The following is a 26,701-nucleotide window of genomic DNA, read 5'->3' as shown; positions in this document are numbered from 1 at the left end:
AGAGCTATGTGACTACAGTACTCCCAGTATGAAAGACTGACCATTCATGCATCATTGTATTATACAACTTACAAATTTTAATACCACTAAAATACAAATAAAGAACCTCAAAGAGTGGAAACTAGCATTTTATTTTAGATGGTTGCAGAGAGGAAGCGGACAGTTTAATCAGCACTGATAAAGTGCATCAATCCACAATGAGAACAGATTAAACCACATCATTAAAGGATACAGAGTTCATCTGTGAAACTTACACCAACAAAGACATGTACTTGAACAACTGTACGACAGATGTCACCAGCAAACTCACAGCTACATAGTCCACACAGCTGGAGGCAGTCTGGCTCCTCCATTTAAATATTACACCTACTGTAACTCTGAAGAAATCTGTGCACATGTGGTGGTCGATGGGTTTCTTTAAAAAATAAATTTGAAGCATCTCCAAAAGGGGGTGAAAAGACTAAGAATGAGCTCAGAGTCAAAATAAGTCCATGGTTTGAGCTCTCAGTCATTCTCAGTAACGCGAAGGCGATGTCCCCTTCAGGTGATCCCAGTTGTTGTAAAGAGCATACAGCCCTGACATGGCTAAACCAACGAGACCTCCTCTGGCAGCTCCTTTGAGTCCAGCTGAACACAATAAATACAGTATGTATTAAATTATTATAACAAATATTACGTTCAATAGATTAAAGGGTTAGTTCACCCAAAAATGAAAATTCTGTCAGTAATTACCCACCCTCATGTTGTTTCAACCCCGTAAGACTTTCGTTCATCTTCGGAACACAGATTAAGATATTTTTGATGAAATCTGAGAGCTGGCTCACTCCTTCATAGGCTGCTAAGTAATTGCATCTGCCGGCCCAGAAAAGTTAGTAAAGACATTGTTAAAATAGTCCAAGTGACTACAGTGGCTCAACCTTAAGTTTATCAAGCAATGAGAATACTTTTTGTGCGCAAAAAAACAACGACTTTATTCAACTATTCATTTTCTTCCAAGTTGGCCTCTGACGTGAGTTCACGAGAGCGCCACAACGCATGCGCGAGAACTGAGATCTTACGTTTTCTCTTGGTTTCTCACGATTCGGACATCCAGGAAATGCACACTTTAGAACCATTTTAAACACTACATCGAGACCCATCTGCGTCATCTTCTCAGTTCTCGCGAATACGTCGTGGCGCTCTCGTGAACTCACTCAGAGGCCCACAGGGAAGAAAATGAGTAGTTGAATAAAGGTGTTATTTTTGTTGTTTTTTTGCGCACAAAAAGTATTCTCGTTGCTTGATAAACTTAAGGTTGAGCCACTGTAGTCACTTGGACTATTTTAACCATGTCTTTACTAACTTTTCTAGGCTGGCAGATGCAATTACCTAGCAGCCTATGAAGGAGTGAGACAGCTCTCAGATTTCATCAAAAATATCTTAATTTGTGTTCCGAAGATGAACGAAAGTCTTACGGGGTTGGAACAACATGAGGGTGGGTAATTACTGACAGAATTTTCATTTTTGGGTGAACTAACTCTTTAAATCTGTGATTGCCACAACATTGAGCACTGAAGTCAATGTGGCTTTTCCTCACCTGTGGATTTAAAAAGCATCCCTGTTAACGTTCCAGCTGCCACTGTGTTGATGTCATCCTCTGCACCTCTGGCCTTCTCAATGGCCACACCAAACACACTATACAAAAGAGCTGTAGAGAAACAAAACAAAATGTGTTTTCATATATCATATAGCTATACGTTTTTACTGATCGGATAGCTATATGATGGTAAAACATGATGGATGATTTCCCTTCGCAAGACAAATATAAAACCGATCTTCAATTCCCACACTATATTCAAATTTAATGGAGTTCACATCAACGAAAGCAACAGATGTGATCATTTTATTTATCAAGAGCTAATTTCAAGATCAAATACCACAATAGGAGAAAGAACACCATCAGCACTGGTGGTAAGATCATTTAGTCTCTAGAGGTGTAACAATATATCGTGTAACAATATATTGTGTCACAATATATTGCAATACAATAATGCAACAATATGTATCGTGGATAGAGACAATATTTTGTAAAGTTTTCAGAGTTTTAGTGTCAGTACTACAATAAACTACTATATAAAGTTGAATACAATGTATAATAATGCCATGGGGGAATATCGGTGGGTCCTGATAATGCCAAATGTGCTCTCAGGCATTTATTTTTTAACATTTTGTTAGGAGTAAAATTGACACGTGTGGTTTCAACAACCATATGAATTTACACTTGTCCAGTTTCATTTGGAATGCCCTCCTGAAGTGATGATCGGATTTAAATCCGTCTCGAAATCGTTTCAGAGGGCATTTACACCTGGTCTTTTCCTGATCGTGGAGCTATCCAATCACAAAACAAAAATGCATGAAGTGACCAGGTGTAAAAAGGCCCTTTAACTAATGACAAAACAGGCTGTGATATTCTTTTACACAACCTGTTTGAATTCAATGCATTTCTTACCCACAGATCCTAGTGTGTTGGCCCATGATGCCCCTTGTCGTGTGACCATGTTCAAAATCCTGAAAAAACAAACATTACAAAGGTCAATTACAATAGAATTATATGGGTAATAAACAATGGATAAGCAGTTTTAGTAAATGTTGAATAACATTTTTTTTAGAAGCACCAAAACTGAAAATTAATTTTTCATTGAACCAAAAAAGTCTTGGTAATTCAATAAGGGTAACTGAACTTAATATGTTGTTCAGGGTCATGTTCACAGATGATAAAGAGTCATAGTTAAGTTTTTCATCAATTGTTGCTTAACATGTGTGAACAAAACAGAGACTGACAGTCAAAACACTAACTAACGAAAAGCTCAATGATGTCAATGATTTCAGCCCTCCAAAACTATTTTGCCCTAAATCTTTTTTTTCTTTTTTTTGCTGTTTCGGCAAATTTGTAAACATCCAATCTTTCATAATTAAGCTGCATCATCTATCAGCATTATATAGACCATTGCCCACTCTGCTCCGGGGATATTCAAAAAGATCCAAACTGAATTTATGCAGTAACTTAAATAATTTCCAAAAAAAAGTATTTACAAAAGAACAGACACTTACTGTACGTTTCTGGGTTTGGACCATGGCATGTCTCTAGTTTCCATAAGGCCCATTCGAAGACCATTAAGTGTCCCAAAAGCAGCACCTTCAAAGTAATGAGCAAAAGTTAAAAAGAGTGCAGATTAAAGACATGATAGGATTGATCAAAGACTGTGAAGAGACGAGCCTCACCTGTTATACAGCATCCCCCGATGGTGAAGAAGGCCAGCTCAAAGCGGCCACGTGTTTTATTTGCCCCAGTTGGCAAGATGAACTCATCTGTGTCCTAACAGAGCAGGACAAGCACCATAAAAATTATCTTAATTGTAATGTTTTGTGTAATACTATAATTCAAATATCATAAACAAGGGAACACACTACAACCACACTAGTATACATTAGGTTAGGGCATGGGTCAACTAACAGATTTAAAGGAATAGTTCACTTTAAAATGAAATTTCTGTCATCATATACTCACCCTCATGTTGTTTCAAACCTGTATGAATTTCTTTCTTCTGCTGAACAGAAAGGAAGATATTTAGAAGAATGTCAGTAATCAGACAGTTTCTGGGTCCCATTGACTTCCATAGTATATTTTTTTCCTACTATGGAAGTCAATGGGACCCAGAAACTGCCTGGTTACTGACATTCTTCTAAATATCTTCCTTTCTGTTCATCAGAAGAAAGAAATTCATACAGGTTTGAAACAACATGAGGGTGAGTATATGATGACAGAATTTTCATTTTAAAGTGAACTATTCCTTTAAGGCAGATTTTAATAGAAAGTTCAAACCAAATTCTCAGGAAATCAAGTCAGGTCTCACAATTATTATATGCAATTTATCAATCAACTTCTGTTGGCCAAAATAATGTTCTGATCGTTTTGTATGCTACAATATTGTCCATTGCTGTCTAATGAATTGGTTTAGGTTGAATAACTGATTTTTTTACCATTAAATAACAACCTACAATGACAAGTTTCCAATTTGACCCCTTAACTCAGTCCATTAAAACTCTAACATGAGCTACACTTCGTAAATTCAGAACACACATAATTTCTACCACGCAAACCTTTAAATAGACCTGAAATGTAGCTGTGGTCTCATAGAAACTCACTCACCTGTACAAGGTAACGAGGGTCAACGTTGAGGTACGGCGAGAGAGGGCTCATACCAGTCACTGGGAATGACAGATAACAAAAGTATACATGATTATCATACATATATATATTCTGGTAGCAACTCGCTTGACCTTAAAGTGAATCGGACTGTTAAAAAGATAAGCTTAGACACTTATCACGTTAACTTACATGGTACTCCTGCGAGCTCAGTATTTGAATACTCAGGGGATCCTCCACCGAAAAGACTCCCGATTCCCCCTTTATATCCTCCTGATTCCGGCGTGTTATTATCCATTTCTTTAGAGATGATACAGAGAAAACCGTCTCGATGATCCTGCTTCTTCCTTACCGACCCGGTAAAGCTGATGAACGCTAGGGACACTAAACGATTTTCTTTACCGACAGGGTTGTGTTGTATATCATCTGCTGAAAATCCCACATAGATGTCACTGTGCAAAATTGTTGTCAAGTGTTGATGTTGGATAATTAGAGAGTTTTCAGTCTCTAGCTGTGAGTATCTGCATCTCTGACCTCCACATGCTGCCCTGCCGTAAAGTGTAAGGACACTGCTGACGTAACACTGCCGTAAAATTACTCGTGTGATCGGTCCATAGACTGTAATAAAAGCTCGAAGATTTCAACAAAACAGTAATATATGTAGGTATAACATTAAAATTAAATAAATATTAGTTTGCTAAAGTACCGTATGCAATATAAACATGGAAAGTATGCGATATTTGTGTTATATGCGATATTTGTGTTATCTGTGTCAAGTAAGAGACTTGAAAAGACCTGTCAGTGAATTTACCAGTTGATTGCACGACATTTTGCGACATTTTGTTTTGTTGCGCAAGGGTGATTTTTGTTTTTCATTTCAGAACAAGATAGATTCTACAATTAAAAATAAACTGAAGAAACATTCATGACAATGACAAAAAAAATGTTTTGTCTTTTTAAATGGTTAAATAAAAAAATAGTTAGAGAAGAAAAATGAAAGTAAGACATGTAGCTGTCAGGCATATAAATGCTGGGTTATTTCAACCCATGTTTGGGTCAAATATGGACAAACCCAACCGTTGGGTTTAAACATTTAGGCCTGGTTTCACATACAATGCTTAGATTAAGCCAGGATTAGGCCTTAGTTTGATAAGGGCATTTAGTAGTTTTATAAATGTGCACTGTTGTGCTGCTTGTGCATCTTGAGACCAAACAATGGCACTGACATAAGCCTATTATAAGCTAAATCAGAGCAAGTTGCTTTCAGTTAAAACAGCTCAAACATGCATTTTAGTCTGGGACTAGCTTAAGCGTCTGTGAAACACGGTTGGGTTTTTCCATATTTGACCCAAATATGGGTTGAAACAACCCATCATTTTTTAGTGTAGTATATTTTTTTTTGCCGAAAACAACTGAAGAACAACAACTTAAAACTTGAAACTGTAATTACATTCAATTTTACCATAGCATTACATTACATTATATGACTGTTTAATAACTTATAATAATAAATTAATAATAATAATTTGCAGCTACTTTTGTATTTGATGTTGATTTTATGGATAACAGCCATGATTGTTCAGATTGATTGTTTATTTTATTTGAAATGATTAATTTTAAAATATTTGACAGACATAAATAGACTTGTGTTTGATATGGTTGGAGAAAAATCTCTGAAACCAGTGATGATGCTTTCCCACTAGATGGCAGACCAGGACTAATTTCAAAAGGCGTCTGATGGAGTTACATTACCTTTTTTTTTTTTCTTCAACAGTCGGATAGTTTTTTCTTCTTCCTTTCAGTTGATTTGTTAGTTTGTGTGGGGGGGGAAAAGATCTACCTCACACCGAATCATGTGCCACAATAAAGCATGTCCCGCAATGCATGCTTGAAAGCACAAATGGTTGTTTAGCACCATAAAGGTTGTCTTCTGATCCTCCTAGCCTGATGAGATTTAAGAGGAATTCACAGAGTGGGAGGATGCTGAAGCAGAATTCTATCACCATTGCTAATTTTTTTCCTGTCTCTTTCTTTTCCACCCCTTGAGGTGGAGCAATAACGTTTGCCATTGTTGTCATTCTGTGAGCTCAGACTTCCTGGCATCCACACTAAATTACCCAGGGCTTTCTGTGGGAGCAGAAATGGCTCACTGTTCCCCAACAAAAAGACCATTCACAGTCAGTGGAAGGCCTCCTATAGACAGCCCACAGTGCTGAAGAGAACCAGAGGCAGTCGAATAGAGACAGGCACCCCGAGGAACTGGCCGCACTGGGAAATGACAGTGATGTCATCATGAATGCATCTCACAGATTATCTTTTTATCACGCTTGTGTTTTATCATCACACTTTGTTGTCGGCCTCTTATATTGAGACTTTTTGTGCCTAAACTCAAACATAACAAAAAACTCCACAAGGACCCCAAAGGGGGTGTGTTTCCATGGAGATATGAAAGCTGCGTACCAGAGCCTCTGTTCCTTAAACTAGTTCTGAGGAGATGAGAGGGCAGGATAAGAGGGGGTGGGGGTTCAAAGGGGTCCTCTGAAACCTTTCAGATGAAGACATAAAAGCATCACACTTTTTTTCTCGTCTCTAAAGTGTAAACAAGCATGACATACTGTTGCTGTCTGAGATTCATACAACAGATTTAGTTAGTTTTGAAATTCCATTAGCCATTACTCCAGTCATCAGTGTCACATGATCCTTCAGAAATCGTCCTAGTATGCTGATTTGCTCAATTATTATTGGTGCTGCTCAATTGTTAATAATGATTATTATTATTATTAATGTTGAAAACTGTTTTTGATGCTTAATATTTATGTGGAAACCATGATACATTTTTTGATTAATAGAAAGTTTAATGAACAACATTTCTGTGAAATAGAAATCTTTTGTAACATTATAAATGTACATGTAATATGTATATGTAATAATAGTATTCATTTCTTTTTTATTTTTTTAAAGTACTTAACCTAAACTTTTAAATATCACAGTTTCCACAGTTTTATTAACCTTGCTCGCGTGTCGGTCAAAAATGACTGAATTTTCATTTTATTTCAATGAAATTACTGTACTATAAGCTATTTTAATTTGATAATATTGTTTATTTTATATGTTTTATTTCTAGGGGATTTTATGGTACTAACTTATATTTAATGCAGTAGTTATAATCCATTTATTCACTTATTGTGCATGGACCTGAAAATGAAATTTCCAACTAAAATGTTCATAAATCTTTAATGCATTGGAGCAGGGACTTAAGTTTGGTCTCTTTTTTAAGACAACACTTGACAGATTATTGCTGAAGTGAAAAAAAGTAATAATTAAAAAAGCGAACTTGAAAAAAGTTATAAAATTTTACATTTATTGTTATGAAAAATAAATGCACAAAAATACCATTCAATTTTATATGAAATATATATAAATATATTTTCCAAAGCACGTTTTCTCTTAAAACTGTGAAAATAAATCTAAACAAACTGTGTTCCAAATTTGAGGATGATATCCCGAAAAATGAGCTTTCAGTAATATTTTGTTTGGCCGCAGTACCAAACGCTTCCACTAGATGAAATTTGTCTCCCATTCATTTCCAATGCGTGAACAATACAAGTGTGATTATTTTTTTCAGGACCATTTAACCTTTTCGAATCATGTCCATGACATTTTGGTGTGTTCACACAGTGAACAAAGTGCCAAAACCTTTACCAAGTAAAAAATTCATTTTTGATCAAATAACTGCAGAGACTTCTTTCAAAAACATAATTTTTGTAAAATTATTTCAAACTTTATATGTAATCATATTAAGTATAATGTGTTATGTTATATATACTATATATATATATATACGGGGTGGGGTGCAGAGCTAACAACTCAAGAGTTAAACTGAATCACCTGTTTTAAAGTCTCTGGAAACTTGAAATCCACCCAAACTCAACAGTTCCCCCTTAATGTGGATTTGTTTCGTTAAAGCCCAGCTGACACTCGCAATAGATTTACATCAGCCATATAATATCCCAGATACAAATTAAAATCCAAGAGCCATAGTTGTCCCTTGGCATAGCTCTTGTCATTTCAAGCTCCCCGTTATTCTCTGGCAGTGCTTTAGGACTTTGGCTTGGCTGCGAATGTTCTCCACTGTGGCCTGCCAAGTTCTGCTGTCCTCTCCCACCAGTCTGGACAACGTCCAGCCTTGTGGAGCCAGTGTGGGGGGCCAGGACTGAGCCAGACCCCAAGCCCCATCCCATGAGAGCAGACAGGAAAGGTGGGGGGACCCCACAGAACGAGAGGAAGAGGAACGGGGACACCAATAGAAGACAGAGAAGCAACCTACAAGTTCAAACACACAATGTATGTGTCTAAAGTACAAGTAAACTCAGTTCTTGTACATCTTTTCTTGGAAAACCCATTGGATGGAAGCGAAGTGCAGCTGCGCCCTACTGTGCAACTCCGCTGTGGCGTAACATCTGTTGTGTCATCCTGTTTAATTTGCTGCGTCCTTTATATGCACCCCACCATCACCACCTCCTATATTTCTCAGATCTTTAGCTATGAATAGAAACAATTACACAAGCTAGGTAAACAGCGATGACTTCCTCTCTTACATAAACTCTGATGGAAGTGTCTTTGGAAACGGATCTTTAATAGAGCAGAAGGAAGTGTTCCTTGAGATTTGTTCTGGCTGAGCCCGTTGGGAGGACATTCCCCACCCTCTCCATATCCTCATGCTGGACATGTCTTTGTGGTCGTCATTGTTTAAGATCAAGTGCAGTTTGTTTCCTAGAAGACCCACACATATGCTGACACCCCCCTTGGTTCAACAAAACTGAGGGAAGCTGATGAAATCCTGATTCTTCAAGCGATGCAAGACATCATTCAAAGCTAAATGGGAGGGGTGTGAGTCCACACCATTCAAAGGTCACCTAATGAGCTTATAAATTATTAAATCTATTACAACTAAACTATTAAAACTGTACATTCATCGATTGTGAATCCAGAGGTTTTAAGAACTTTTTCAATAAAAACAATAGGTACTTGTTACATATTGAATGTTTATTTTTTATTTTTTTTGCATTTTAGTTAAGTTAGGTTGTTTTAATATATTAATAATAAATAATGAATTTATATAATTTTAAGTAATTCTGCAGCCCCCATTGAAGTTTGCTGAGAACCACTGGTCTACAGGTGTTTGAAAGGTTGCAAAGGTTTTCATTTTTTTTAAATGCTGGTATACACCACATCAATCATACTCATAACATATTGTCAAACAGCATTAAACAGCATTAAATATTTTAATATTTAATGTTACGCTTCTTCGTATACCTGCAGTTTTAAGAGTGCACAATTGCCCCGTTGCCTAATTTTGTTTCAATAACATTAAAATCGCTAATAAAACGAACAAAATTTTCAACCATACCAGCTTCTTCAGTGGAAATCAGGCTAAAAACTGCATATATAATCTTGGTCTAATGTGCAACTGTGAGAGGAATTTAAAAAAATTTAAACAACCAATTAAACGTAGTCCAGTATCTGACAGATATTACTGGGAAGGAGAGTGGACGTTTTAGGGAGGGTGTGTGGTTGAAGCTAGCAAAATGGAAATCACACCGCCTTCTGAAAGCCGTTCTTTACAGCCGCCATATTGAGTTGCATTGCGACATCCCTGTTCATTTTATCTACAAGGAATCTGTCGCCTCTTCCTTAAACTGACTGTGGGTTTGGCCTGCCATCGGCATCCAGTAAGATCGGTAGATTGACAAGGAAGGAAGGAAGGAGGGAAGTAAAGGGTTCTATTTTGGTTTGGTTAGTTGGGACAGAGAGTTCTGAGTTTGTTTGTGGGCATAAAGGTTGTAAAGGTCATCACAGCCTCTGAGGGGGAAGTCAGAGTGCGAGTTAAGAGGATACTGTGTCTCTCTCTAGGCTCTATAAAGGGTCTCACCCAGTTCATCTTTCCTCTTTGGCCCTCAGCAAAACTGTTATTCATTCCACTCATCTTCTGCATCACACTCCATTACTTTAGATAGCCTATATGTGTTTTGATAAGGTAAGCAGCGCTGTAAAGTTAAGGAGGTAGGAGGGGGCATCAGACCTCAGAAGTTTTAATTGCAGGTTAGAGATGGAGCGAGGATGAGAGGGAAAAAAGGAAAGAGGGAATGATTACCTAACATAGCAGCTAGTAATTTAAGAAAGGCATGAACCATTTAACACAAAACGTGTGTTGTTTAATGAACAGTTTGCCTTCTGCGGGAGCGAATTAATTGCACTCTCTCCTTTTCCATCCATTTCATTTTCTCCCTCTCAGTGCACGTCCATTTTTGTGTGCTATAAAAGGAACAGTGTCGAACTAAAATGAAAATCCTTTCATTGGGCCTATTTACTCACCTTCATGCGTCATCCCAAATATATGCTGCTTTCAACAAAAGCAAAAACATTTTCATACAACATCTCATTGGCCACAATTTTAAGCCCCCAAAACACTTAAAAAGGTAGGCTAGTGAGCAGACCAACATTTATGTAACATTTTTGTTCTCCTGGCTTTACCGTTGTTCGTAGATTTTTCGCTGGCGAAATCTAGAAATTCCAATCCAAGCGTTCAGGAATTTCGCGCGAGCGCCAAAGAGTTCCTCTCTCCGATTTCGCCAATGTGTTTAAGTTGGTCACCCCAAATCTCCGATTTGAACAACAGAAAGCTTTGTCTTTCGATTAGTTTCTCAAAAAAAAAAAAGGCTTTAGAAAACATTTAATAGCCTACAGTCCCTCATTTGTGAACCTTTATGAGTGTTGTTTTGGCCAGAGGCTAAAAGCTCGATAAACTGTGGTCGTTAGAAAATAGCATAATTTTCCATAATTATTTTCCAAGGAAAAATAAGAGCATTTGAGTTCAGAATAAAATTAGGACAAATAAATAATGTTATATTCTTCATTTTACAGTAGGCCTACACTATTCTTTTAAACCAATCTTTGTTGTCACAGATTAAGCTCTGTTGCTATTCTTTTGGATATGACTAGGTTTGTTTAATGGTTGGTGACTTTGCTATTATAGCTATTATTTACAGCCATTTAAACTGAAAAGGGAACAAAAGCTAGTAACTAGGACTCTTAGGTGCAGTGATGAGGTCTTGTGGGAACTAAAAGTGTCTGATTAGCCTTATCAGCTAAACACAGACCATTACACACAACAGCAGCTCATTAAAACAATGTGTGAACATTTGGAAAATTGAAAAACAGTTTTTGTAAGGTTATTCAGATTTCCTTCTCAACGCCAATTCCTCTCACCACTGAACCATTGACGAATAGAAAGCGTTATTCTCTTAGGATATTCACTTTTCAAATGAGGAAGTGATTTGAAACTTACATTTTATAAGCCTGATGTTTGTTACTATAGTTAGACAGTGCTGCTGATGAGCATAGCTGAAAAATATTCCAGTTAGTTGGTGTTATTGGACTGACCTCCAGTTATTATACAAAAGACGTTGTTAGCTTATTTTGTTTTCTTACACATTTCAGAGAATCTGGAAAGTTTTGCTCGCATTGTATGGTTTCAATGGACTCCTTTGAAAGACAATTACCGGTGTAATCTATCTGTGGATACTCTTTTCTTGGTGACTCTTATGACTTTCCAAAACAGCTCAACAGATGGCTACAATACAAAAACAAGCACACATAATGGAGTGTTGAGAAAGAAAGAATAATGAAACTGTGTGAAAAAGAGGTGGGTGTTCTTCCAACTCAAGCAACCGTACCATTTATATAGATTTTACTTCTTCCTTTTTTTTCTGCCCCATAATCATCCTGTCACTTTCCTGTTAAGTGCAGCTTTGTTCAGGATGATCACTTAAACAGTATAGAGAAGTTTGGACCCAGATCTTCTCCATTATCTACAGCAGACCTGAATCAGATTAGTAGGCAAAGTGTTCTGGCACATGTAAAAAGCACAAGAGAAAGAGCGACCAAGTTAGTTTCTTTTTTAAAACTATGATTTTAATATTCCGCTGTTGCTTCTCATTACAGAGTTTAGTCCAGCATATTTCAGTCAGTAACACACTCTTTTGCTTAATTTCACACAAATCCTGTTCTAAAGATTCAAAGCAGACAAAAGAAATTATTGACGGGGTTAATGTAAAGAAATCATCAAATGTTAGAACAATCGGCAAGAAAAGATTAATCAAATTATATAACTAGAAATGGTTAATAGCTTACAATTTACATAAGAAGGCACATAGGCAAAGCAACAATGACAAACCAAACGCCCCAGCAAATAATAACCACTTTAAAACTTGCTCAGAGTGAGGCTGGAACCAAATAATATTGTTCATCGAATGGGGGTTTCCATTTTCCACCACCTATGGAATTATGTCGTCATGGAAAAAATACGTCTCTCATATCATTTTTGTAATAAGGCATACTGTTCATATCTGGAAATGTGATTTAATGTTATTTCTCACATACAAAATATGATAGAAAAATACATTATAAAATGTTACAATGGTTATAAATAGGACTGTATATTTTCCAATGCAGGGAGCTGCTTGGGTTTGCAAAAAAAAAAAAAAAAAAAGACAATAATAATATGCTTGAATGGCGAGTTGCAGTTCATTGGCATATACAATACACAAACACTCACTCACACAATCATCAGTAAACATGCTCACACATGTCGACACGGTCTATAATAATACTGCATGGAAGGCAAACACTAAACCAAAAAACACACATTAACAAACAACTCCAGTTCCTGGTCGTAAAAACAAATTCCATCCGTTAAATATATTTGAAGGATTTTTCCTTTAGCAATATCCCGATTAATAGTAATAATAATAAAAAAAAATGACATGCAACTTGATCACAAACGCAAACGTCTAAAAAGTATTGCATTTGCTCTGCATAAATACAACCAATATTATTTTTAAAAAAGGAGATGTATCTTCTCAAAATCCAGTTATGATAACCAAATAACAAAATGTAATCATAATTTGTTAATAGGCTTTTAGTTTCTGAAATGGTACTGGAAGACCAACTGAAGGACATTTATTCGGTAATTTGAATAAAACTGAAAATCATTTGCATAGGAAGGAAATGTGACATGTCTGCACACAACTTCTAGTACACTTCAATTCTTCAAAAGGAATAAAATGAGTTCTGTACTAATCAACCCCAAACCTTTATCAATTTCAACCTGCTGAATTGAAAAAACGCTCCTTGAGATATAAGCTGCAGAATCGAAGTAATAGTTTAGAAGTTTCATATTGATGTGCTTCATTGCTGTATAACAGATGTAGTGATGGCTCTATAAACATACACATATAATTTCACAAACAATCAAATTGCGAGCGTAAATAGCTCAAGAAGTACCTAATGTAGTGGACAGGGTAAAACTCTATTAATCATTACTTGTAAAGAAAAATATGAAACGCACATAAAAACACTAGTTTTTGAGTGTAACGCCTGCAACATTGTTCTGTACACCTCTTGTTTTCATGATCACGATAAAGAGGAATTGAACAGAAATACCTGATATGTTGGCATATAACACATTGATGGACATTCATACTTGTTCGTAATTGATGATAGTGTAAAATAAGGCACTTGCTTGTTTGTTTTTATTTCAAAAAGACACCATTTTGGTCTCTAAATATTTGTCATAAGGAAATAAGCATTGTTTGTTCATCACATTTAGACAATACTGGTTTTTTTTAATACAAAAAAGGATCACCTGTGAAAAATATATAATCATTTCCTGTGCAGCACCCTCGTATCAAAAAGATATTAATTGATGTTGTGTTTGTACACTTCCTCATGTCACTGAATGCTTTTCGACAGCTCTCTGAAGAAAACGCTGGTAGGCAAGCATGGCTTTTACATCCCTTATGGACATTTGGACCTCTAAGTCAGTTTTAAAGTAAACTGCAGGGTTTTTCTTTTAACTATTCAGGATTTTGCAGTGCACAAACTTAGAGTGTTAAACATTATGCTCAATTATTCTTTTTTAGAAACAAATAAAGATGTGTTTGTTTATTTAGTGTGTGCATGTGCATGTGAAAGGCTAACATTAGGATTTTAGGTGTCGCCCAGACAGTGTTATTGCTTTATGACACTTCAGTGCAGGCTGGGAAGCCCAGGTCACCTGACCAAGGAGGTCCTCAGTTTGAGAAGGGGAGTGATTCGGTTCTGCGGGTGGTGGCGTGGGGCCATCACGGCTTCTCGGCTGTGTTAAGCGAATTAAAGCTGCTTCTGGGCTCACCAGCAGGCTGCCAAAACATAGAAGCGAAGGACGAGAGCCAGAGAACTGGTCAGCAGGCAGGCAATGGTCAGGTCATCATTGGGTGAAGAGTTCAGAGGGTCATTGGTTAGTTGCCGGTGGCGGCTGGGTTGTTAGAGAAAAAAAAAGAAATGGACAGACAGAGGGGAAACGAAAAAAAATAAAATAAAAGGACATAAAAAGAACACAAAAGAAAAAAGATAGAGAAGGAGATTAGTTTCAGCTAGTGACGGTTGGATGACAATATGACATTACTAATTACAGCTACCGTAAGAGAAAACTGCTCAAAGTCTACATTAACACGGCAAAATCATGAAAGCCTCATGATTTAACTCCAGAACCCATCTCCCAGGTGAAAATGGTTAAAGAAGCAAAAAGGCAAATCAATTACAGAGTCATTACGAATTAAACTAACAGCACTTAATAGTTAGTAGCAGTCAACAGAGTTTGGGTGTTTGGAAAAACCGAGATGCGAGGATCCTCTGACTGCTATTAAGCATTAGAGTGCTGCTTCAATACAAAAGCCACAAAGCTGCTAGTGATAATGATATGGATTCATGAGTAGTTACAGAGATGTGACGAGAGAAGTAAAATCAGAGAGTGACAGGCTAATCAAAAGATTTCTAGACAGCACAAAAAGTTCGGTGGTTTTTTTAACTCAAATTTTATTGCCTTTAAAATTGGACTATTTACACAAAAAAAAAAATACAGAATGCTAATCAAACAGAATGATACTAAAGCACATTGGCTGAAATTTAGGGCTAAAACAACACTACAAACACAATGAACACTTGTTTCGCAAGCTGATAAACTCTAAAACCTTAGAAGACAGTGTAGCAAGACTGTCACAGGTACGACATCCTAAAAACAAAATGTACCCCTTATGGAAAAATAACATGGCATTGTTCTCCAAGCTTACATGTTTATAAATTCCCTATTCATTTACAAATACAATAGAATTTCATAAATGTTCTTGCTTTATAGTTAAACATATTGCTTTCATAAACTCATCTTTAAAAGATCACACACGATAACTGGTTTTCCATACATTTGACAAAATTCAAAAAAGAAGCTTACTGCAAAACAACAAAGAAACAAACAAACCAAAAATGGAATATTTCGCCAGTTCATCTGTTGTTCTTGTGCTAACAGGCAGGCACAGTGTGTAACCGTCCTGCTTTGATAAACAACCTAACATCTCATGAGGTTTTTTGCGTTTCTTGTTTCACTTTGCTCTGTCTGAGTAGCGCAGACTAGGAGCTGGTGATTTAAAATCTTCAGTGCAAAATACTTGTGCCATATTTTTATGATGAGAAATTTCTTGAATGGAGAGTTTAAGGGATCATAAGCACCTTTATAATGCGCCGAGCAACTGTTTTAAAAACAAGTAGTGCATATGATGACTTACGCTCTCAAACAAGTCCTAACCTTCATAACTGTCTAGTCTATCTCATGTGACACTGTCCAAGCCAGGTGCTAGCAATGCATTTCATTCAAGGGCATTTTCCCTGCACAGGAATCTTTTACAAATTATCAGACATCTTTCTGTGGCTGTGGACAGTAAGCCAGACCAGGTAGATTTGACTTTTTTGTGCAATTTCACAATTGTTATGCATTAAACTGGTCAGTTGTATTGGTCTATTAAATTATGACATGTTAAAGTCTTATGGGAGTGAAATTCACTTATATTGATCAGTAGATTCTCACATTTAAAGTTTTTTTCAGGAGTCATAGTTATTATATGTACAGTTTTGGCACATTCACATGTTTGTAATATGAGTTGTTTAATTCAGTTTCAATTACAGCAATCTTTAAAAGCTGCTGCTGTAATTCCCTTAGATCCAGTTTATTCCATTTAAGGCATTTGAAAGAATTTTTTTTATCATGAATATGCTCAGTGACACGGGCCAGAAATGATTACTTTTAACTTAAAATACAATGATCAACTGATCTATACATAAAAACTGCAGTAAAAGGTATAAATAAAATATGTAAGTTGAGGAAAGATTGCATTAGAAAATATGAGGGGGAAAAAAACAGATTTTGCAGAAATCAAAGTATCTTTACAGAAGAAATACTGTAATGAGATACAGCTTATAACAAGCCAGAAATAATATTCAGTAGTTTGAAGTTTCTCAATTAATATGATTAAGTATACATCTGGATCATCTTCTAAACATTATTTATGCTTGTCTGGCCAGGTTGAACTATGATAAATAAGATTATGTTTCATTATGTGAGACTTTAAAAAAAAAAAATCTTAGATCTTCCTCCAAAACCTAAATCTTGTTTAAAAGTTGTTCCATTATTCAGAAAAACTCTTTGTAAGCTGCCAAAAACTGTTTCAAAGGATCAGGATTGGAAAGTAGATTTAAATGGGACACTACTGTATTCAAGCGGCATAAAATGATCTTCAAATACACTAAAACTATGAAAGAATATTAAAGGAATGACAAATGAAGAATAAACCGAAGCAAATAAACAGGTGAGCTCCATTACCCTTCATTGACTATGAGCCTGAAGGCCATCACAACGTCATCAGTGTAAGGAGTGCAGTGGACAGTCAGTTTTGCTCCATGTAGGTTCTGTGAACCCAAAGTGGTTCTAACACTATCACACTAGTTTTTCATCTGCATACGTCCACAACTAAACTTCAGGTCATGTTTGTCTCAATATACAATGCATGTAAGTGCTGAAGTTATCAGATCATACCAATAGTCTGTTCCAAAACCTGGTGAGCAGTTGTTATGAGCCAAGTAATATGCTCACTGATTCCATTCTGACTTTAAGGCCATTCGCAATGTGAGGACTAAAGATAGCCTCGTTTTATCTCATGTTAGCCTAAGGCGGAATGGTATATATCCTTCACAGAAAAGGCAATCCGAGAATGCATTGTGACGCTGCATTCATTTAATTACTGACAAGTATTGAGTTCAGTATACTCTATCAAGTATTTGTGTTCTATGCAGGAGCGTAGTTTGTTAGTTTGAAGCTTTTATACGCGCTAAGTTCCCGTCTGAACTGAATGGACAAATTATCAGCACAAAATTGAACTCCAGTTTATTTAATTCTACGTTTGTGGCGCGCAAATCACCTAATACTGTGCATGCGTTACGCGAGCTGTTCCTATCGCGACGCCCATGATAAAATGTGCGATCCATTTGTATTATTTGAGAATTAACAACTTTGAAACGCTATGGAGAAAGTCAAACATGATCTAAAACAGCTACAAAACTAAAAAGACTGATGAAAACAGGAGAAAACAATCAACTACTCATGACCACCCATACTAGAATTTATCACTGTTTTAATTTTTTTGAGTTGCTATTTGTAGATTAATAAAAAAAAGAAAAAAAGTCAACATTGAGGAGCCATCAATGGTCTCGAATGTAATTCTAGCCTTATCGTAACGAATGCTATAGTTAAACAATTACAAGAACTATATGATACATTTTCATTAGGGCAAGTACAAGATTAAAGTATGGACGTTCTTGAATTACTGACCAAACAAGCAGTTTTTCACCATGTGTAAAATGTGTTCTGTTCTAATGATGACGGACAGGAAAAACCTGGCCTTCAGATATTCCAAGAGATGACATAGTTGTAATCATTAAGAGCCTGTTGAACTGTTAAGGAATAGGAAATAAATCATTTCAATATAAGAAAATGTAAAGTTAGTTTGACTTCCCATGGCATTTTGAAGTAGAAAATTCTGTCAAACTGATAAGGTTCCAGATGCTTAAATAATATAAAATACATATCCTATGTAAACAAGTAATTGTTAACTATAGGCTATTTCTTTATTGCAGTTATGTTATCAACCAACTTTGCATTTGTGGACTAGGTAAGATACCACAAAAGACCATTTTGCTAAATTAAACAAATAAACAAACAAATAAATGTCATAAGGGAGCATTCTCTGAGACCCCGCTAAAACGGTTCACACATCAACCCCCTCTACGTATCTATATATCCTCAAAGTATCACACTGTTAGCTTAGCAACATGCTAACTGCAAACTTTGAAACTATTGAAATCAATTGCAAGTCGAGTTTCCAGTGCGGAATGCAATTTATGTTATAAGTAGAGTGTTCCAAATTGTACATTAACAGTGTTCCATGGTGGTTAGGATGCTCTTTTTGAAGGTAGCTCACTAGATTTTGGAACAGAGCTGAAATCTCTGAGTTTGGAATGTTTTCATAAGCCATAAGGATGTTTTGACCTATTGTAAATCAATTATCATATTTTTTTTCTCCAGTATTCTATTTTTTTAACCTTTCAGTGACCCCAAGAACATGCTCAACATATAATACGAGTAAGATGATAACACCTTCAGTTTCAATGCATTTCTAGGTTGGCAGGTTTAGTGGGTAAACAAACCCTGCACAGTATAACTGGCATGTACTTTACCCGATAACAGCAACACTGAAATCTCAAATGATGCTTTTGTTTGGCAGGTTAGAAGTTGCTAAAAACAGTTCATCTCTTTGTATTGAGTGAGATGCAATGAAAAAGACAGTGTAATCAGCTTACTGAAGACGACAAAGTACACACACACACACACAGAGCACAGTTTGAACACTGGAGCTAAACTAACCTCGTTCTGCGGTCACTACCCTTTGGTAAGGATGGACGCGCATATCCTGCCTTCGTACTTTAGTAGTCACTGCACCTGCTCAGAGCGCAACATTGCCAACAAAACAAGAATTAACAGATTATTCATCAAAATACATTAAAACAACATTTCACACAAAATTGTTTCACAAACAAGGCTTGGAAGTCCAAATTACAAGGCACAAGTGACCTTTTCTCCATTGTGAAATCACATCATATGTTGTTCCCCTTCTCAATTTCCCAGTAAATCTGAAGTATTTCCATCAAAACACAAATTCTGCTTAATGCTCTGACTAATTTAAACTATAGAGCCCTTGTATTCCTCTCAATTCACAAGATGCTTCAGATAAAATGAATTCACTACAGGCTTTCATGGAGAATGTTTTTCACAAGCACGTTATATTAGCAATAATACTGATCACTCTCTAAATATCTAAGATACAGTTGCAGGAGAAATTAAGTGATACAAATATTACAAGCTAAACAAATATAGATTATTTTCCAACAGAGGAATGTAATAAGGCTTAATTATCAGTATTTATCTGAAAATATCATTTTTTTTAATCTATGAATAAGTCAACAAAACAGTTAAGACCAGTGTAAACATGAGTAGTAATGATCTTTAGTCTTTTGTTTCTTATAAAAATCAGTTTCTTCGTTTGCTCTTTTGTTCCAAGGCAGCTGTAAAGCAAAGCATTTTTAACACTCGTATGGGCTGAAGACTGTGTAAAACCCCTGAGCATTACTAGCCTTTTGTCGGGAAAGCCATACCTACAAGGACAAGACAGAACGCTGGAGTTAGTCTACTGGATCTCTGAGCAAATGAGGACAAACTGTGTACTCCAAACAGGGCTGGACATACAGAATATAATGTGAAATAAAATAAAATAAAAAGTATCTTTTTTTAAATATAATCAAATGTATATAATAAAACAAATATAAAAAAATTATGCATTTTATTGTTTAATAAAATAAAACAATATATTAACATAAAATGTATTATTATTGGTAACTCTTTATAATAAGTATAGAGTAACAAAGAAATAATCTAATTTGCAAACTACTAGTTTATAGTTAATAGTTTATAAACTGCAGACTAAAAACAAATAGGGAGCTCTTCATTCATTGTCACTGTAATTAAAAAAGTGTTATTGTTTAATTAGCTCATATGTAAAGAGTTAGATAATGCTTTGTTAACAACTTATAAACCATGAATATTTCACACTTTAGATTGCGTTATGGAAAATCGGAAAATGTCCTTCATCAAGCGCTTTAATCCAGCCTTTACTGGACATTAATTACATTAGTATTAAGAGTTCCTTAAAATGTTTCAAAGTATTATATAAAGTGTTACCTTATTATTATTAATATTATTATGAATATAAACTGCTACAGACAGATGAACAGTATAGCAACTGTTGACAAATACCATGCATTTTGGGTATATCATACCAGTCATAACTCCAAATCATGGTAATCACATAATCTGTACAAAACACCTTTAAAGACAAACAAATTATCAAATCTCTTACCTAAAACACCACTGGAGTCAATAGGATATTCAAGAATGGAGGCAGGGGCTAGGGTGTAGGGGTAATCGTAGGGTGCATAGATGATGCCTGACTCGGGGGTCTGGGGTAAGAGGTGGTGCGGCGTGCCCGTGGGCATGAGGGCAGAGGTCTGGATCTGTCGGATGAGGGGCATGAGGGTGGGTGCGTTGGGTGCAGGGGTACGCAGTGCCCCAGTGGGCATCCCCGGGGAGGGGCCGGTGATAATGCGGGGAGCTTGTGCTGTGGCGGCCAGGGAGAAGGCCAAAGCTGCTAAACAGAACAAGATGCACAAGAGCAAATACACAAAGAAGATGTGAGGGGAAAAGAAACTCAGGTGCTAATCAATCTACCTTGTTTTACATTCCAAAAAGCAAACCAGCTGCCTATTTGCATATTAATTCATCCACATGGCAACAAAAAATTAGAGATGGGCAACTTTGGCCCTGGAGGGCCACTGTACTGCAGAATTTAGCTCCAACCCTGATAAAAACTCGCCTGCCTGCTTTCAAGCATTCCCGAAGACATAACCTGCATCTTTCGAAGGCCGATTGTGTCACGGTGGCGCGACAAAGGCAGTCCCAATTCGAAGGGTCCTTCAAATGTGTCCTTTGTTTCCCGTGCAATGAAGGATAAAACAACGCATTCTCATCCTAGGGCGTCATATACTGACGCTTTTGACATTTCGTCTACATCCAACGCACATGGCACCCTTTAGCGTCAATATGACACGCACAGAGCTTTGTTCGGTTATGGGTAGGTTTAGATCTGGGGTAGGGTTAGGGTTAGACCGCTAGGAGGCGCCTTCTGGCCCATATCTATCTGCGTCTCATATTGACGCTAAAGGGTGCCATGTGCGTTCGATGTAGACGAAATGTCAAAAGCGTCAGTATATGACGCCTTGGGATGAGAACGGGCTGGATAAAACAGATGGATCTTTCGTGGCCAGATTTTGTAGAAATATTTTTTTTACAGAAATTGATGAATTACACTTTTAAACCTAAGTATTTGGTTTCAGCTTACTCATATATCTAATGATTCAACATTTGTATCATTAGATATTTGAGACCATGGTGAACATATTTACATAGTTTGTGAACCCTGTTTTGTTTTCAGACAGTTTAACACTCATCAACAACAACAGCTGTCAGTTGCTTGGAGACAAGAACAATCTTCCGTAGGCTCGACCGTCCCAGTTAACAGTGCTCGTTCCGACCTTCGCTGACTTCGAAGGATGCAGCCTTTGAATTGGGACACAGCTATTGATTAGCTTGTTCAGGTGTGCTTGATTAGGGTTGGAGCAGGACAGTGGTCCTCCAGGACCGAAGTTGCCCATCCCTGGTTTAGGTCATTATTATTGTAAGTCAATATTCAAACTTTCTTTTTAATCAAGTTCACAAAACCCCAAAATAGACAGCATATCTAAAACTGAAATGATGTACAAAAAGGCTCGAGTTGAATTAATTGCAAGAAAAGATTGGTTTATAACAAAACCCTAATCAGAATGTTTGAGGAATATCAATATGGTGCTCCAATATCTTGCAAGCACTGTAAACAAAGCTAAAGAGCCCAATAGAGGCGAGTTGTATTGCAAAAAAGTAAAACTTTGAAAATAAATTAGTTTAATATAGAGGGATGAATATTAGAGGGGAGGAGAATCTGGACAGATAAACAGGTCGATGTTTGATGATGTCATTCTTACGTGACTTGATATTGGCGTCTCTGTATGTGCCGTTGAGTATGGCCAGCTCCATCAGCTGCATTTTTTTCAAGCTGTCTTCACCTTCAGCCTGCACATACACATGAAAAACAGTTGTTTGGAATAATTTTAACATTGTTTAGCTTACTTAAAAAAGCTGGATTCTACATGACTACACTTTTTGTTTACTAGAATGTTTGAGAAGTAGGCAGTGCAGTGGCGTGGGTAAGCTAATGTTTCACACTTGCTAACAGCTAGCAGATGATTTACTCTGCCACTGTTAAAACAAGCCAGCCCCAAAGAGCAAGAGGTTAAAAAAACAGATAGCATTACTCTCAGCAGCGAATACTGCGACCAACGCCTCTCTGCATTCCCGTTTTCCGTGGCTCATCCTACAAGCTGTTTCCCCCTCTGCATAGTTCACTTCCCCTGAAGTGGACACTTTCTTGTCAATTAATGATGAAGTGGTTCATTATGAACCACTGATTCTCAGTCAGGGGGCCTCAGCAAACCTCCAAAGATGCCACAAGATGACTTACAATTATTAAAATAAGAATAATGATAAATATTTATTTATTTATTTTTGAAGAAGAAGAAGACGAAGAACCAGGATTCCCACAGTCTTTAAAAACTTGGAAATATGAGTTAGCCTAATTTTAAATAATGTGTTTCTAGACCAGGAAAAGTCATGTAAATTAATAAAATCGTGTAAAAAAAAAAAAAGAAATTATGTATGCATGCATGTATATATATATTTATCAATTTATATTATATATTATTATTATTATTATTATTATTATAATATATAAATATTTATCCATTTTTTAAATTTAAATGTACATTCATTTTAAATATGTATTTTATATATTTTTCTAGTTATGCTAAACACTTAAAAAAAAATTACATTAATCTTGTAATATCATGAACGCCTGGAAAAGTTATGAGGCCTTCAAATAATGTGGACAATATTATATTGTCTACAACACTTGTTTTCCACCTAATCATTTATCTGTGCATGACATAAATAAACAGCCATAAATGCACTGATCTATCGACAGCAACTGTATAAAAATTCAAGCCTAAATAAGTGAAAAGATCAGCAACTGACTTTTCGTCAAGCTCTCAGACAGTAAAGTCTGAGTTCAGAGCAGGCCAGGGAGGGGCATGGCAGACAGTCCACAGAATAATATGAACTATGTCAGCAAGCAGAGAAGCGAAAGAAAAGCGGAGCTTTTCAAAGTGGGATCAGTGTGAGAATGTGTGTGTGTGTGTGTGTGTGTGTGTGTGTGTGTGTGTGTGTGTGTGTGTGTGTGTGTGTGTGTGTGTGTGTGTGTGTGTGTGTGTGTGTGTGTGTGTGTGTGTGTGTGTGTGTGTGTGTGTGTGTGTGTGTGTGTGTGTACCACCCTTCTCTCTGCTTGCTTTGCTGAGATCTGCCAGCCAACTGACTGAAGCTAGTGAATTTCAACCACTATTCAGACTGTGTGTTAGTGAAAATACATATATAACATTTATAATCTTTTGATGAAGGAAATGCTGAATTCAACAAAAATTGCTGAAAAATCGGAATTATTTTCATGAAATTAACTTCTCTTCCATTAGCTTTTAGCAGAAAATGGTGGAAGAGCACAAGTCAAGCTCAAACCTGTTATGAAAAGACATTTAAAAACTCTATGTACTATAAATCAGTGGTTCTAAACTGATTTGGACCTACATCTTCCCATGGTCATGAAGCCACAATCCAAATTTTTAGGGATTTGAACCAAACTAATTTATTTCTCAAAAGTGGCTGAAACACACACAAGTAGGCCTACCGTCCCACTTTACTTAACATACACATAAATTGTAAGAATATAACTAGTAAGTTGGTATGATGAGCCACCACAGTCATCAAAAATATAGAAAATAGCAGAAAGTAAAATAAAGTGGTATTTCAGGTTAAGACTACGGAAACTACATTTACCATGGTAAATACACAATACTAGCATGAACTATTAATGAAACATCTGGACACTGATCCATATATTTAGGTTATTAAAAAAATACATTGAAAAAAATGTATACAGGATGCCAAAGCTTTAGTTTAGTCCCCATTCAATTCAGGAAAGAAATGAATGGGATGAATTTGCTTAGACAGTGATTTGTTGCTATGGGGATTGCAGAGACAATTTTTTTCTCCCAAGTGAGACAAAGACTAGAGATTCTAGTCTCTGAGGGGAAAAGATGTCTTCCATATGTTTTGGGCCTTGAGCTGGAAAACAAACGCCACAATAACTTTTTTTCTACACTGGCAGTGAAACATTCAACATTTTTGAAATATGAAAATGGTGAAGAAGAAGTGCATGACACTGACTTGCCTAAAACAGATCAAACTGAATTCAAAATAATTCAAAAACATTATCTTTGAACACTATTTTATTACAAAAAGCAACTTCTACAAATTTCTCACAGCTTTAAATGAGTAGGCAGTGCCTAAAAAAAAAAAAAAAAAAGCTGACCACTTCCCCTGGATGGTTTGATGAAGACAAACACAAACGCAGTGGGTTTACCTTTAAGACGAGAGCTTCCTGGAGTAAACAGTGCTAAACTTTATAAAGAGCTTATTCCCCATTCAGGATTCCATTGCAGAGAAAGGGCACAACTGTCAATCAAGGATCAGTGCATCCCAAGAGGGTTTCCATAGTAGCACCACAGGGAGTCCAGAAACCCTCTCTCTTTGACAGCAGAGGAGGCATTACAATCCACAATTATACAATATTCCTGAATTCCATTCTCTAATTCTATAGTGCTTTCTACATTAAATAGCTGCTTTTCACAAGAAATACCACAGACTCAAGAAATGCTTTTTCTGTATTTCACTTTAAAGTTAACAAAACAACATTTGCAACAGTATTATTTTAGTATTATTTAAAAACTATTACAGTATTTATTAATATTTGAATTAGCGTTTTAATCATTGTTTAAATGATCTGTTCAAAATCATTTTCTGTAATAAATTAAAATTTTAACAATACCAACACAAACATTATGTCTGTAATGTTACATATTTTTGAGTGAAATGGAACAATAACTGAGAAAAAAAACTATGCAACCAGGTACTGAACAAGAATAATATCAGTCATTGACTGGATTATGTCTCTACTTGATGGATAAAAAACGAAGAAAAAAAGTTAAATTTAAGAAGGCATTTTGATGTTAAGCGACAAAGCAAAATCGTTTCAGAGGACATGGAAATAGTATTAAAGCAACTATGATCAATTTTGATTTCAATCTTTTTTTTTTACTTTAATATTACATTTTAGTTTAAAGTCCTAAAAAACAAACTTTTAAAAAGTAAAAATTGTTCTTCTTGACATTTCAATGTATCCAGCTAAGATTAGATAACTCTGATGCAAGAATATTGCTATATTTCAATGTCTGACCTCGTAGCTATTTTATAAATGAAAAAAAGAAAAAACGTTGTGAAAAACACTACAGAAAAATAACATTTCTCTCAAATCTCACCAGGCTTCTAATGGCACTTCCTCCTAACCTGCTGTCACTTCCTTTAGACCCAAAGGTTAATTGGCATTCAGCTCTGCGTCCCAGGGCAATGCTGAGACTTCTGTTGCTCCCCTGTGGGGATCTTTTGAGTCTTGACCCTTCAGTCCTGAGCTCCTCATTAATTTATAAGCAAAGGTAATTAAGCCTATTAAAAACTGCACACGGTGCTCACCTTTGCACATCTGGAGTCATGTGTGCTCATTGGCTCCAAATTTATTCTCATGGAGGAAAGCAACTCCTCTGTTTCTGCTCCCTGCTCACATTTACCAGTCTGAGGATGCAGAGCAACTAGCAGGAAAACAGAAAACCTGCTGAGCGCAGCTCTTTCGATTAATAGTGTTCTCCTCAGAGTAAATATATGTATCAGTGCCCAAGCAGCTTTTCCACGAGTCTTGTTTGCAAATCCATGTGATTTTTCCACTCTACACATTCTTTTTTAAAACCTCTTCTCAATAAATACACACAAGATCAGGAGATCAAAGGGACAAATCACTCACCGCCGGGACAAGCAGCTTCTTGACCTCCTCGACGGCTCTCTTGAGTTTGATCTCGGCACGGTTCTGAGAGTCTTCCACAGTGATGAGGACATGCAGGTCTTCGTTCAGGTGTTCCCAGTTGGGCTTTCCTCTGTTTTGCTCTTCCTGTTCAAATGAAAACAGAAGAACCGTTTGAGAACCGGGGCTGTGTGCACTATTCAAAGCTGAATTAAGATTTTTTTTTTAAATCAATTCCCGAATTTGAATTGATGTGTCAAACAGGACGCAGAATTGCAATTCGAATTTAAATGCAAGCAAAATTAATCCATCCCAATGCAGCTTCAAAGTCTCTACACGATCCCAGTCGAGAAATAAGGGTCTTATCTAG

At 36.4% G+C, this 26,701-nt stretch overlaps 2 protein-coding genes across 5 annotated transcripts in view; both read right to left on the bottom strand.

Annotated features, from left to right (window-relative positions):
* Positions 1-112: 112 nt before the first annotated feature.
* On the bottom strand, positions 113-5,033 carry timm23a (translocase of inner mitochondrial membrane 23 homolog a (yeast)). The gene is made up of 7 exons (XM_079852387.1): positions 4,379-5,033; positions 4,190-4,248; positions 3,262-3,355; positions 3,091-3,175; positions 2,489-2,547; positions 1,577-1,687; positions 113-627 (listed from the first exon to the last, which is right to left on the bottom strand). Exons 1-7 carry the CDS (start codon positions 4,482-4,484, stop codon positions 515-517), a joined length of 627 nt encoding a protein of 208 aa, XP_079708513.1. The 5' UTR covers positions 4,485-5,033; the 3' UTR covers positions 113-514.
* Positions 5,034-12,148: 7,115 nt separating this feature from the next.
* qki2 (QKI, KH domain containing, RNA binding 2) overlaps positions 12,149-26,701 on the bottom strand; it is a 40,694-nt gene continuing 26,141 nt past the window's right edge. Inside the window, exons 4-8 of one of the 4 annotated variants that reach the window (XM_079852380.1) lie at positions 26,335-26,478; positions 22,301-22,388; positions 20,584-20,871; positions 19,035-19,109; positions 12,149-14,543 (exon numbers count right to left, since the gene is read on the bottom strand). In XM_079852380.1, the coding sequence (XP_079708506.1) occupies positions 14,527-14,543; positions 19,035-19,109; positions 20,584-20,871; positions 22,301-22,388; positions 26,335-26,478 (612 nt within the window). In that variant the 3' untranslated portion in view covers positions 12,149-14,526. Of the gene's footprint in view, positions 14,544-19,034; positions 19,823-20,583; positions 20,872-22,300; positions 22,389-26,334; positions 26,479-26,701 lie in introns of all 4 variants that reach the window. The other 3 variants (XM_079852381.1, XR_013819326.1, XR_013819327.1) reach the window with 3 other exon arrangements.

The sequence above is a fragment of the Squalius cephalus genome, assembly GCF_949319135.1.
Source record: "Squalius cephalus genome assembly, chromosome: 19".
Taxonomy (NCBI): Eukaryota; Metazoa; Chordata; class Actinopteri; order Cypriniformes; family Leuciscidae; genus Squalius; species Squalius cephalus.
This window is presented reverse-complemented; position numbering and strand designations above follow the sequence as displayed.

Bases quoted from the DNA above. Each gene is read 5' to 3' on its own strand.
- timm23a (XM_079852387.1), bottom strand. From the start codon at position 4,484: ATGGATAATAACACGCCGGAATCAGGAGGATATAAAGGGGGAATCGGG. The intron at 1,688-2,488 runs GTAAGAAATGCA...GTTTCTCTACAG, and splicing joins CAACACACTAGGATCTGTGG to CTCTTTTGTATAGTGTGTTT. The intron at 628-1,576 runs GTGAGGAAAAGC...TATTGTGTTCAG, and splicing joins GATGCTTTTTAAATCCACAG to CTGGACTCAAAGGAGCTGCC.